This window comes from Antennarius striatus, chromosome 20, assembly GCF_040054535.1.
Source record: "Antennarius striatus isolate MH-2024 chromosome 20, ASM4005453v1, whole genome shotgun sequence".
Taxonomy (NCBI): Eukaryota; Metazoa; Chordata; class Actinopteri; order Lophiiformes; family Antennariidae; genus Antennarius; species Antennarius striatus.
In genome coordinates this window covers 11,708,440-11,721,553 of record NC_090795.1, presented here as the reverse complement: position 1 = coordinate 11,721,553, position 13,114 = coordinate 11,708,440, and the positions used below count along the sequence as shown (strand labels likewise).

General features: G+C 41.5%; 1 protein-coding gene across 4 annotated transcripts in view; it reads right to left on the bottom strand.

The window, feature by feature from the left end:
* Positions 1-1,091: 1,091 nt before the first annotated feature.
* abca4a (ATP-binding cassette, sub-family A (ABC1), member 4a) overlaps positions 1,092-13,114 on the bottom strand; it is a 30,304-nt gene continuing 18,281 nt past the window's right edge. For 2 of the 4 annotated variants that reach the window (XM_068343846.1, XM_068343850.1), the window contains 28 exons: positions 12,605-12,783; positions 12,142-12,244; positions 11,311-11,516; positions 10,894-10,948; positions 10,676-10,756; positions 10,004-10,179; positions 9,762-9,886; positions 9,554-9,652; positions 9,282-9,471; positions 9,101-9,195; positions 8,814-8,846; positions 8,558-8,663; positions 8,392-8,466; positions 8,130-8,299; positions 7,758-7,935; positions 7,461-7,576; positions 6,660-6,807; positions 6,456-6,579; positions 6,193-6,322; positions 5,932-6,052; positions 5,760-5,822; positions 5,571-5,677; positions 5,338-5,479; positions 4,673-4,807; positions 4,472-4,575; positions 4,282-4,374; positions 3,915-4,164; positions 1,092-3,839 (listed from right to left, as the gene is read on the bottom strand). In XM_068343846.1, the coding sequence (XP_068199947.1) occupies positions 3,720-3,839; positions 3,915-4,164; positions 4,282-4,374; positions 4,472-4,575; positions 4,673-4,807; positions 5,338-5,479; positions 5,571-5,677; positions 5,760-5,822; positions 5,932-6,052; positions 6,193-6,322; positions 6,456-6,579; positions 6,660-6,807; positions 7,461-7,576; positions 7,758-7,935; positions 8,130-8,299; positions 8,392-8,466; positions 8,558-8,663; positions 8,814-8,846; positions 9,101-9,195; positions 9,282-9,471; positions 9,554-9,652; positions 9,762-9,886; positions 10,004-10,179; positions 10,676-10,756; positions 10,894-10,948; positions 11,311-11,516; positions 12,142-12,244; positions 12,605-12,783 (3,524 nt within the window). In that variant the 3' untranslated portion in view covers positions 1,092-3,719. The remainder of the gene's footprint in view (positions 3,840-3,914; positions 4,165-4,281; positions 4,375-4,471; positions 4,576-4,672; positions 4,808-5,337; positions 5,480-5,570; positions 5,678-5,759; positions 5,823-5,931; positions 6,053-6,192; positions 6,323-6,455; positions 6,580-6,659; positions 6,808-7,460; positions 7,577-7,757; positions 7,936-8,129; positions 8,300-8,391; positions 8,467-8,557; positions 8,664-8,813; positions 8,847-9,100; positions 9,196-9,281; positions 9,472-9,553; positions 9,653-9,761; positions 9,887-10,003; positions 10,180-10,675; positions 10,757-10,893; positions 10,949-11,310; positions 11,517-12,141; positions 12,245-12,604; positions 12,784-13,114) is intronic. The other 2 variants (XM_068343847.1, XM_068343848.1) reach the window with 2 other exon arrangements.

Genomic DNA, 13,114 nt, shown 5'->3' with positions numbered 1-13,114 from the left:
CCAAAACTACCTACATATGATGAGCAATTAGAGATGGATGGGTGGATGGATGGATGGATGGATGGATGGATGGATGGAGTCACCTTTCTGAATGTTCATCAAATCACTTCAAAGCATTTTGTTGTTTACTTCTACAGATCGAGCCACGGATCTGTTATTAGCGTCGGAAACGTTCCCAAATGTTTGCCAAGCCTGAGGCCACCGGCTTTGAGCAGAGAGGCAGAGCTTCACATTATTCCATTGTGATCAATTATTATTAGGCCTACGGCCAAAATTCCTTCTTCCCTGTGTGTGTGTGTGTGTGTGTGTGTGTGTGTGTGTGTGTGTGTGTGTGTGTGTGTGTGTGTGTGTGTGTGTGTGTGTGTGTGTGTGTGTGTGTGTGTGTGTGTGTGTGTGTGTGTGTGTGTGTGTGTGTGCGCGTGGGTCTGAGAGATAGACAGAGTTTGATCCCCTCAGATCCTCACTGGTTTCCAGACAGACAGGCCCTGAGGTCTGATCCCAGTTAAGTTTTCACGTTGGGATTGTTTCTGTGCCCATGTTGTACATTTTTGTGTCTAATTAGTAACATTTTAGGTGAAGAGCTACACTTTCCTAAAGAATAGACAGGTGCAATCAAACAGAATCATGTGTGATCTCTGATTGAAGCCTAAGGACCACACACACTTAAAAATTCCAATCCTAGGCGTGAGTAATTCAGTTGGATTTAGAGAAAAAGAAAGTAGTGATGATGAGAGCTCTTTTAATCACATCACCAGTTTATGCTCACCATTAAAGATGGCTCCTTGATGTGCATGTTTTCTAATTCACTGTAGCTGAATGAAACAGGATCTAACATGTGTGATGCTAAAGAGATTTCTCAGAGGGCTTCTTAGAGACAATATATTGGCCACTCTTACTGTGGATATTCTGAAAATGTCATCCAGTTAACATATCACTGGCAGGTGGAGAAAAAAACCCAATCAGATTCATTAAGTCAGTGGGGGTTTTTTGAACCAAGGCACACTTTTTTTTTTTTTTTTTTTTTGAAAAAAATCATAAGGCATCTTTATAATTTATAATATAATAATCAGTCTTGAAAAGCTCAACTCACACAGATATGTTGTGGAAGATGGGAGAAATGTTCAAAAAGAGTGAGGTCTTCCTTGGCAGTAATCAACCAAAACACTGTCCAAAGTAGATAAGCAAAGCTAAGCTTTAAACTACGGTTTTGTTTGAGTTCAACAGCTAGTTTTTAACTAAATGGGTTCCTGACCCATCAGAAATAAAATTTCAGAATAAACAAAACAGAAATAAAATGTCATCTTCACCTCTAGAGTTTTTAAAATGTTTATGTATTTTCTTGCACAATGCAACAGTGTTGACACTGTGCCACATAGCTCGGTGAGTGGGAACATCTCAAGGTTGGTACGTTCCACATGTTGTTGCCAGAGGTGCAGCTTTGAATGGAAAACATTTATTTTATCTGTGCTTGTAAGCACAATTTTATTTTGGTTCTGTACTTGTGTGTTCAGTTCATTCACATGCTCTAAATTATCTGCCAGGTGTGCCAGCCTTGCACAACACTCATCATTTGCAGGCAGCTTTGCATAATCGGACCCCTCATTTGTCAGAAACACTTAAAGTTCCTGTTGCAGCTCGTACACATGGGCCAGCACCTGGCTGCACGGCGCAACCAGACTAGCTCCATCAGCAGAGACACTCGGGTGGTTTTTTTCCACATAAAACTTCATTTAAGATACATTATTCTGATATGACTCAAAACTTCTGCTGTTGTGTTTTTCTGATATAGCCTTGAAAAATAAGACGTTTTCTCATCCCCAAAATACACATTGGGCCAAGAATAAGCATGTCCACCAATGTCCACAAATTCATCAAGTTGCGATGCAAATTTCAAACTGCTCCATATCTTGTCAAAAACAACACCTGATGTCTGCAAGACATGTCATCAATATGTCTGGAAATTGTGCCATCTCAAAGAGGGACTTTAGCTATTTCTTTGACAGTTTCAGGGCCAAGCATTTCATTCACAATGGCTTTGCAGCGACAGCATGGGGCTTTTTTGTTTTGGCTATAAGTTCAGCCAGTTTGGGTTTGAGGGCTCTTTCATCCATCGTGAGGCATTCCTGATAAAGACTATCTGTTTTTCCATGTTTTCATGCAGTCTAATAGAATAGTATGCCTCCTAGATTTGAAGTGATGGGTGTTTCATTTGGGGATGATATTGCTGCAGCAATGTGGTTGAAAAATACTGTATTGAAGACATCAATTTACAGTAAAACTAAAATTAAAATGGCTGAGGATAGCAGTGCAGATAGCTGAAGTATTCCAGAGTTGTACATATTAGAAAGTGCCACAGAAATGAAGACAGGAAGCCGAGCTGGAGGTGGCAGAAATGAAGATGTTTAAGTTCGCTGGGAGTGATCAGGTTGGATAGGATCAGAAAGGAGTTCATCAGAAGAACAACCAAGGTGAGATGTTTGGAGACAACTCTAGACACTTCTAGAGGAGAGATGGTGAGTGTATTGGTAAAAGGGTGTTGAGGATGGAGCTACCAGCCAAGAGGGCAAGAGGAAGACCAAAGAGAAGGTGGATGGATGTAGTGAGGGAAGACATGAGGGCCGCTGGTGTTAGAGAGGAGGACGCAGAAGACAGGCTGACACGGAAAAGGATGACGGGCTTTGGAGACGCCTAACGAGACAAGCAGAGAGGAAAAGAAGAAGAAGATTCTGTTCTCCTTCGGCTAATCTTCATTCCTCTCCTCTCCGGCGCACGCTGTCACCTTTCAGAAACATAATTGTTGCATCAGCTTATGCTAATGACTCCAGCTGCTGCTGGAAAAAACTGTCAAGCATAGTTTAAGCCAAAGATTGAAGAAGACAGTGGAGGCATGAAAACATGAAATGGTATCCGAACTAATTTTATAGCAGTTATATTAGCCATATTGCAGTAGCAGATTGCACAGGTAAAAAGGGTAACACTTCAATTAAAGCAGCGCCATTAAAGTGCAAAGTCTATGTTTCTGTAACTGGAAGGCAAAATAGAGCTCGCTTGGCATTTGATGCATAAAAATAATTAAAGATTGCGTGTGTGTGTGTGTGTGTGTGTGTGTGTGTGTGTGTGTGTGTGTGTGTGTGTGTGTGTGTGTGTGTGTGTGTGTGTGTGTGTGTGTGTGTGTGTGTGTGTGTGTGTGTGTGTGTAAAGAGAGAGAGCTCTATGCATTCTTTACAAACACACCAATATCATTACATAAGTCGCTGAACTTGGTCCTCATCATTGCTCTAAAGCTCTGTTTCATTTAGTTTGCAAGGCACACAAATACTCCACACTATCCAAATTCCAAACTCATTAACTCTGTTTTCTGGAAAAGTAAAGATTAATATGTGCTGCACTGCTACCTGTGAAATCAGTCATATGTGAGATGTCATTTCCCATTGAAGCAGACGCATCCTGTACAGACTGAATTACAAGATCTGGAACCATATCATAGATCAACAAGGACTGGAAAAAACAACAACATTTGTTCCGATCCAGAAACTGATCATGCACCACTTGTGCTTAGTTTGGATTTCCCAATGAGAATCCTCTGTAAAAAAGTTTCATTTCAAGAAGAGTTTCAAGTTCTGCCAACTGTGAAGAACACATATTCATAGGCAGAATTCCTTGAACACAGACTGTCCTGGCAAAGAACCCCAGAACCAGTGGGGTTAAATGAGCCTGTTTCACTTCCCCACAGACTTGACGGTTGTGGTTTCACTATATCGCTGAGCCCCTGCAGCTTTTGGATGCAACACAATAGCGTCATCCTCTCTTGATTGTTGCTTGGCGAAATTCACAAACACCTACCGAGAGACAGAAACATTAGGATGAACATGTTGTCCTCTGAACCAGCTTAAAGAAAGGTTTTCTTCATTTACCTGATCAAGAGTCGTCTGCGACACTGAGTAGTCTTCTATATTAAGCTTGTCTTTGTTAGCCAGAACCATCTGAAAGATCCTGGCCAGGCAGGAGGAGGAGATCTTGTACTGCAGGGTGTTGTAGTGTTTCTCTCTCTGGATGCAGCCGGGGAAGGTGCTCTCCATGAAAGCCTCAGCAAGGTTCAGGTCTGGGGCGCAGCCGGGCTTTTCGGCCCTGATTTTCATGGTTACCACGTAGCCATCACCAAACCTGTGTTGACGTCAACGTCACAGCGAATGAAATCCAATTTTAGATAATACAGATTGGTAATTATATTTAAATTTAATCTAGTTTGAAGAAAGATGAAGTTAAAAAAAAATGACTAACTTGTATTTGAGATGTTGAATGGTTCCCAGACACTTAAAGGATCCGTTAACCATAATTGCTAAGCGGGTGCACAGTGCTTCACACTCCTCCATACTGTAAAAACAGATGAAGAATAATCATAATTTCAATCTGTGCACGCACATATTGTATACAGTACATGTGTGTTGACACTGCACAGCAGGTGGGTTACCTGTGTGAGGTGAGGACTACGGCTCGTCTGTCCTGAATGACGCTCATGATGGAGTTCCACAGGAAGCGTCGGGAGAGAGGGTCCATACCTGTGGTGGGCTCGTCCTAAAGTTCAGAGCAAACACATTCAAAAATAAGAAACACTGACCCCTGCTCATGTAATTGTGACGCCACCGAGAAATGTCATCTGTGTTGAACTCACCAGCAGCACCAGCACAGGGCAGCCTATCATGGCAATGGCTGTGGAGAGTTTCCTTCTGTTCCCCCCGCTGTAGGTCCCAGCGCTCCGACCTGCATCTTCAGACAGACCCAGCTTCTGGATGGCCCAGTCTGCAACCTGAGCACCAGGAAGACGATTGGCTCAAACCACAATCCGATCGGTGGAGTTGTACATTTGATATTAAAATACACATGGCTTATTCTGTTTCAGTTTTTACAACCACAGTTTCTAAGTGTCCGGTTCTCTTTATTTTATGACTGAAATCCTGGAACTCTCTAGATGAAACAACAAGTGTGCCAGATATGTTTATGCAGCAGGTCTTCCATTCATTCATTTTTGAACTGAAATTATTATCTACTATATGTAAGTTCCAGATACTGTTTATTGAACTGAGCTCATTTTCCCCTCACTCTTCATGGTGAAAGGATTCATCTATATTTATCTTGCACTTCATTCTCACTGCGAATGAAATAAACAACACCTTTTCCATTTCATTTTTTATTGTAATTTCCACAAGAGGGAGAATGGTGGTTATTAAATTAAGTCTGGGAATCATATGAATTTGGACAAACATTAATCATTATAAATAAGACAGACTTGTCGTAATTAATATTTTACAAAACTGATTTATTGCTGCTGCTGCTCACCCTGCTGATGTCGGCCTCTGGGACGCCACGCAGGCGGGCGTAGAGGTGAAGATGTTCTCTTCCCGTCAGCAGCTCATCTATAGCATCAAACTGAGGACAGTAGCCCATGTTTTGGTGGACATCCAGGATGTTGGTCAACACACTAAATGTTCGGGGGAAAGTTAGACAATAAGAACGCTGACTGTAAGCCTAAGAACTGCTTCAAATTTGATTAAATAATGATAATTACTAACCAATGACCAGCGACTGAGGCCTCTCCTGATGTGACGTCAATGTCACCAGTCAGCATCTTAAATGTTGTGGTCTTCCCAGCTCCATTGACCCCCAGAAGACCAAAGCACTGCGGAGAATCAAGAGATAAACCTTCATGGATGAGGAAGAAAGTGACCTAAATAAAAAAACAATGATTTCACCACACAAACCTCTCCAGGGGACACGCCAACACAGATCCTGTCCACCGCAGGGATGATTGTTCCTGAATATGTCTGGCAAAGACAGATGGGGGGGGGGGATGACATCACAGATGGAACTCTTCAGCATCAATTTTGTTTTGATTTTCCTATTATTGATTATTTGAAAATCAAAATGTCTTGCCTTGGAGAGATCTCTTACGCGTAGGATGTCATTTGTTTTTTGGCCCTTATAGATCCGCTCCCTTTCCTCTGTTACGTCTACGTCTTCCTCCACAACAGGAGGCTTTGGGCAGTCAGGTATCCTGCTCATGGAAAACATACTTCTCAGAAAATTAACTTCCACTCATGTTAAATTTTGCAGCATCTTCACACTTTATTACACTCATTTTAATTTTGAAAGAGACATACGTGGGTGATCTGCTTTTCTAATTGAAGCTCTTACCAGTGATCCAGGAAGAAACGATACTGGAAGAGAAGGTTGAGGGTGAAATAAACAAATCCCTCTACTGCCATGAAAAAGAGGTTCTTCCCAATAAAGTTCCAGCTGTAGGGGTCTGGACTGTAGTCTTCACCTGAGGAAGAACAAACACCCATAATCATGTTTTATTTCTTAAAATGGCTTCGCTTATCACAATAAATCATATTCTTCAGCAAAAACGAGGCTTTTGTTGCTATTATACATTAATGCGTGTGTCTTTTTTTTACCAAAGCGAGCGTAGACGTCACTCACAGCCTGGTTCATAGCCATGTCAATGAGACCCCGGCCCAGGCAGTAATGGGGGAAGAGGAGCAGGACGGTCTTCAGCAGCTGGTTGAACTTGTAGAGAGCCTGGACAGAAATGAAACACAGTTTAGCAGATGCATGTAGAAGAGTGTGTAGTGTACATAGGAAAATCCAAGGGGTCTTACTGTGGTGGACTCAAAAAGGTCCAGGATGAAGGTGACAGCGCTGCTATTGATGCCAATGAAGAGATTGATACACGACAAAGAGACGTAGGCGGTGCTCGGAACACTGAATACGAAGGACATGGGGTACATCATGGGAGTCACAGACCAACTATAAGAGGAAGATATACAATAAAAGAGATTTAGTGTAACATAAATGTCAAAATCTAGTACAGCTAGAGACACAACAGACAATAAAACTAGTGTATTAGTATTAACTGGTCATCTGGAAAAAATAAGAGACTTAATTTTGGCAAAATACAAATTGTGAAATCAAAATTAATCAAGTTTTCAAAAGCTACTGCAGTGTGAGCTCTCCTGCCCGAGAGGTTGATAAATTGAAAAGTTGATGGCCTGAAGGGGTCATGACCCCTACAGGCCAAAAGTTCATGGCCTGAAGGGGTCATTTTTGAGGCTGAAGGGGTCATTTTTAGAAAACTAGAGCATTCATTTTTCATCATTCTCTCCTACATTTGCATGCTTATCACACAATTAGACCTCCCCAGAGGTTCACAGCGCTGTCATAATGACATCACTGTCAAAATGGGAACCACAGAGTCCAACATTTAATGGTTTTGCCCTGTTGTTAAAAATCAACCAACTGTATAATCATTAGCATTATGTTTGACATTTGAGAGATAATTTATTCTTCATTTCATCCCTGATCCAGAGAAACTAACAGGGAAAATTTAGGAGTTCATAAGGTGACATTTAGCTGTGCTGGTACAGCTGTAAGACTACTGGCACAAGTACAAAAACACCTACCCATAAAGCATGAGCAGGGCAATAAGGGGTTGCAGGTTGGTTGATGAGGTGAAGCATTTCTTATCAAAGAAGATGAAAATTTCCACCACCATTGCTGCACTGATGGAGTAATTCACCTGGAGGGCAAACACACTCCGTTCATAACAGAGTCTAAAAGCTATTTCATCAACAAAGAGCAGAAATGCAATGATGATCTTTACCCTGGTTGTTCTTACAAGTATCATTATTACATGCCCTTGACTACCACTCATATCAGCAAGATTCTGCACACAACTCAAGGCAGCAAGAGAATGGTACCATGTCCCAGAGAAAGTTGGCTGTCCAGTACACCAACGGACTGACACCGCTGACAAACTGCAGGTGTTTGGCCTGGGTGACCCTCTCCTGGATCAGATAGAGGACGAAGCTGGCCGGAACGAAGGACATGGCAAAGATGACACAAATGGCCACCACTGCATCCACTGAGGTGTTCAGGCTGTCAAGACGACAGAAGAATTAGTCAGATAAAAGGTCAAACATCCTTCTTGTTGGAAGCGTACTCCTGCACATTCACATTAAGAAAAAGGGCAACAAGAAGGAAACTAAACATAGATCAGTGAAATCTGCAACTTCACTCATGACACTGTGATTGCATCACTTAGAAACCAAACCACACAAAGGTAAGCTCACACAGTGATCTCAGAAAGCTGGTCTTTGGTGAGGTTCAGGGGATGGTTGATGGCGGTGATTCCATATTCGTCCAGGTTCACTCGTTTGGGAAGGTTTGCACGGAGGATGGCGTTATTGGCCACGTTCATGAAAGACACCATGGCATGCCAGCCCTTGTTGTTGTACCACACCTGCACAAAGAAAGTCAATGATGCTCTACATTTATTTAGCTTGTGCAAAATGACCAGGTTAGATTGTGAAGGGAGAAGTAAGCTGGACTGACCTTGATATTGTCTTGAGTCTCCATATACCTCAGAAATGTCCCGATGTCCCTCAGCGTTTGCTTGGAGTATCGGCCCTGCAGCCAAAAGAATTCAGACGCGATTAGGACAGTGATGACTTAAACACAATGTGATGAGTACACTGACTCAAATAAATAACATTTATACCGCGGTGACGTTGAGCAGACGTCCCAGCTGTGCTGCGACATCCTGTATGGCCTTAGGCTGCAGCTCCAACACAGGAAGCTGCCCGCCGACTGATATCCCTCCATACCTGGAAACCAAGGGGAAAAAAAAGGCTCCATTCTTTCTCCAGGACTGCAGCCCAAAGCCACCACATTCATGCTAGTAATAGACTTCAGAACGTATGAACATCAGCCTTTTGAAAATCTAATGAACCAGAAGAATACAAACTTTAAATTACCTTTGCTCGTTCACCCAATATTTGCTCTTCAAGCTGCAAAGTGATCAATAAAAAATGAATAATAAATACGTGAATATTTCAAGACTACACCTTTTATGTTCACTGAATAATAATAAATATTCTGGAAATTTTCTCACATCATTTTTACCGCATTACAATTACTGTCTACGATCCAAAGTTGACAACAAGAGATTTCTTGATTAAATTCAGAGACAGAATCTATGATAAGATGACAATTGAATATTTTCATGTCAGTTTACTTTCAGGTTTCTTTTTATGTGTTGTACCTGGTCCTGATGAGACTGGGGTAAGTCTTCACCAGGTAGTCAGAGATGTTCCTGCCCGTTAGATCCAAGAGAACATCTCCTGTTGACTGAATCCTCTGACGCATTAAATAATAACACAATGTGTATTTAATGTGAGAAACAACTCAGCCATAGATGTGATATTAGAAATGAAACCACATACTTGTGGAGGTGGGAGCCCTCCAGCGCCCTCAGGACACACAGGTAGCATGGTCAGTTTCTTGGCTGTGCTGCACTGACAGTCAGGAGATGGTCTGTTGAAGCTCCACTCTGGACCGGCCAGTGCTTCTATCAGGACGGGGTTAACCAGGGGCATCTCCCACTCTGTGGTGATGTTGTTACATGGGAAATCTCTACAGGGGGGAGAAATGGATCCATGTAATCAAGCAAAGCAGTTCCGAGGACAGATGATGTAAATCCAGGAAGGTGACTCACTCTAGCGGTTCGTCCAGCATGCAACGGGTCCCAAAGCCAGGCTTGTCCAACAACACTTCACCAAAGTATCTCATCTGAGCATCCTTGGGACGCTCGTTGCTGCAAATGATGAATAAAAAAACATGCAGATGTAGTCCAACTAAAGCACTGATCCCATTAATGTAGTGAGTCAGTTCATACCGTAGCAGCCAAATATCGCTATGCCCACCTGAAGAAGGTGTACTGTCTCCCATACAGCCAGGGACTAAGAGTCAGACTTGGATACTCTCCGAAAGGTGGAACTATCAGCGTGAATGTCAGCGCCAGGAAAACAAAACTGGCCGGCAGCACGATCTACCACAGATAGAGATATACTGTATAACTGCAATAAAAATTTCAGAACCTCTACAACATTCCACAAAACACGAGATGCCACAGGAATTACAGGTTGAACAATTACAGCAAGATCACCTGAGCGAAAAAGTCTTTGTAGGAGCGCGTCGTGTGATGCAACCTCTTGATCAGCAGAGCGAAGAACTGTTTGATGGTTAGACACAGGCCTCTGACCTGGCAGGATCCTCTGCCAGGACTTCCTTCAGAAGCAGTGGAGAGGCCCTGGCCAGCATTCTGCTGAGCTTTATTTGCATCTAGGATTTAGAGCTCAAGTCAGATGGCAGATAGACATAAAGATGCTACCTTAAAGCAGCCAGCCAGCGAGCCAAGCATGTTTAGTCTTCTGTGCAGAGAATGAAACAGGATTTACCAGCAGCACTGTAACTTGTGCCAGCGAAAGCTCTGAATATATAGTATATACTTATAATAAATGCAGCAGGTGGGAGCATGTCACTAAACAATACTTCAGCGAAAGCCAACTGCATAAAACTGTTGTCAGGAAAAACATTTTTGCTAAAATAGATGTTTAAAGAGGACAATTAAAAAATTAATGTGACAATTAGGGAACATTGACTGTATGGGAAGTCTTTTACCACTATATTAAAAAAGGAGTCACTGTCAACGGTCAGTTAGCTTTAAAGATAGCACAGCTCAGGCCAAAGCAGAATAATTAGCTCTAAATTGAATAATTCTCTCACAAAAATGTTTGTAACAGAATTATTAGCAGCATTAATCCAGAGCTCATTTCACCTTTTGGTGGCTCCATATCAACGGCCACCCTGTTGAATCCACAGAGACTACTTCGAGAAATCTGTTGCAATGATTTCTTGCCTGAGAGTGTTGGAATACAGATGATAAGGTTCACAGGTGGAGAAAGGAGGACTACAAGACATAAGGCTTCACATACAGACACAAAACAAATCAATAGAAAGAGAAAAGGCGAGTATAAAAACTGTTGTTTTTTTTACCATGTTTACATTTTCTGTTGGTTGCATTCCCATCAGCGGTGACCTTTAGGAAGATCTATAAGTAAATAACATATTTTATTGTCAGAAGCTCAGATCATAAGATCCTCCTGATTACACAGCCTCTTGAGACAGAACCCAATGTCTGAAAAAATTTAAGTAAGGCATGGACTATTTGACAGCTAAGTTAAACGAAACTTTCCTTACTTTTATTTGAACTCTGTATTGTTGCTGTTTAGCACTGAAAATGAAAGTATTTGTCTTTGTGATCTACTGTTTCCTTTGCTGAAGTCCTGAAACTTAAATATATTTCTTTAATGCAAATTACTTATTTGGCTTTTCCACATAATTTTGGAGGTTTTGAGTCAAACCAACTAAGTTTTCCATGAGTGATTCCTTTTTTAATTTGTTATGGCACACCTCCTCCAGCGACGTGTCGGACACGCCGAAGCTGCTGAGGCCGATGTCCACCAGCGTCTCCTCCAGCTCCCTGAACAGACTGGCGTAAGCCCTGGGCTGGAAGTTACGGTTGGGCAGCAGGAAGGTCAGTTCCTGGCCGATGGCCTCAATGAGCCGCGCCTGTGGCACGTGATGATGGACCAGAGCGGTGATCCTCTCCATGTTACCTGGGGGGGGGATCCAAAGGTGACTTTTCTTTATTTTAACTCTCATCACTGCTTTGTTGAAATACACACTTAAAGATCCTGCATTAAAACTGTAATTCAACAACAGCAACAACTATTAGCATTACAATTTACTCAAAAAGTAAGGGATGTTTTTTTTATCCACTGATATTCATCTATACTTCTTCTTCTTCTTCTTCTTCTTCTTCTTCATTTCTACTATATAATGAATTATAATTATTGATGCATTAATGCAAATGTGTAAATCACTTCAGCAGCTGGATCACGGATATCTATGATGGAGGAGGCGTTGAGTAAGCGTTAAGTAAAGCAATAATCAAACGTAACATTTCATTTATTGGGCAAAATAAGGAGAAGCTAAACCTTTAACACTGATTTAGTGGAGTAAACTAAAATAACTCTCAGAAATGTGGTCATAATGTATAATGTTGCAGAAAATGATAATATTCAAGTACAGTTGCTAAAACATTGGTAAATGTTTTCACATTCTTCAACGGACACAGTTGGACAATGACAAATCTTATAGATTAATCGCTTAACGGTCGAGTGACTTGAATGAACGTGTTTTCAACAATGAACTGGTCTCTTGAACTGATGGTAACCTTACCGTCCATCTGCCTCTCTGTCGTCTGGCTCTCCTCCTGGTTCCCTTTAAACTTTGAGCACTTTGAACATTTGCAGGAACAATCCTCAGTGCAGTCACAACTGGCCTAAAAGATACAATAAACCATCATTCTTACATCTCATGCATTCATTTCCATCTCTACCATAGTCTCACAGGAAGTCTTTACAAATCAAATTGCACATCACTTGGGAATTTAAAGAAAACAAACCACTTTATTATCCAGGTCAATAATTACTACTTGGATAAATCAAGTCTACATGGGCACATCAGTATGTTTTTTTTCTTTATTTGTATATTAATCTGTTTACTATGAAGCAGGGTTTGAAAAATTTAAGCATCATACAACCAGACTTCTCTTTCTTATAATGTTGAATCATAACAGGTAGTGGATTAAAATAACCCCCATCAATTCATGTACTGGCTTATAAATGAACGTTTTTCTCACCTTTGGAGCATCATGTTTCATCCGTCTGACAAGAGTAAGGTAGAAGCCAGCACCAAAACAGTTCTTCAAGAAGATGGGGGACCCGCAACAGTAGAGACGGCCCTGGGAGATGATGGCGACTCTGTCACTCAGTAGGTCAGCCTCGTCCATGTGGTGGGTGGACATGATCACTGTGCGTCCTGCGACACAGCGCAGACGGGGAAGGTAACAGATGTTTCATAGTCATGGTTTGCATGTTTAAGAACAGTGAAAATCAAATGATATTTGGGGTTTTTTTGTGAGAGTCTAGTGCAGAAAAATGCATTTGTAATTATAATGCATCACAGACTGACTTATTTGCAGCCCAAGCAGACAAATATATCATATTTTCTCATTGCTTAACATTTGCATGTGATGTAATTTACCACAACAGTTACTTTAACATTTTGATGTGTTTTTAAATGATCATTGTGAGGCTGAAGAGATGCAAGTCAGATAAACTTGAGCAAATTTTATTTGAGCTGTGAGTAA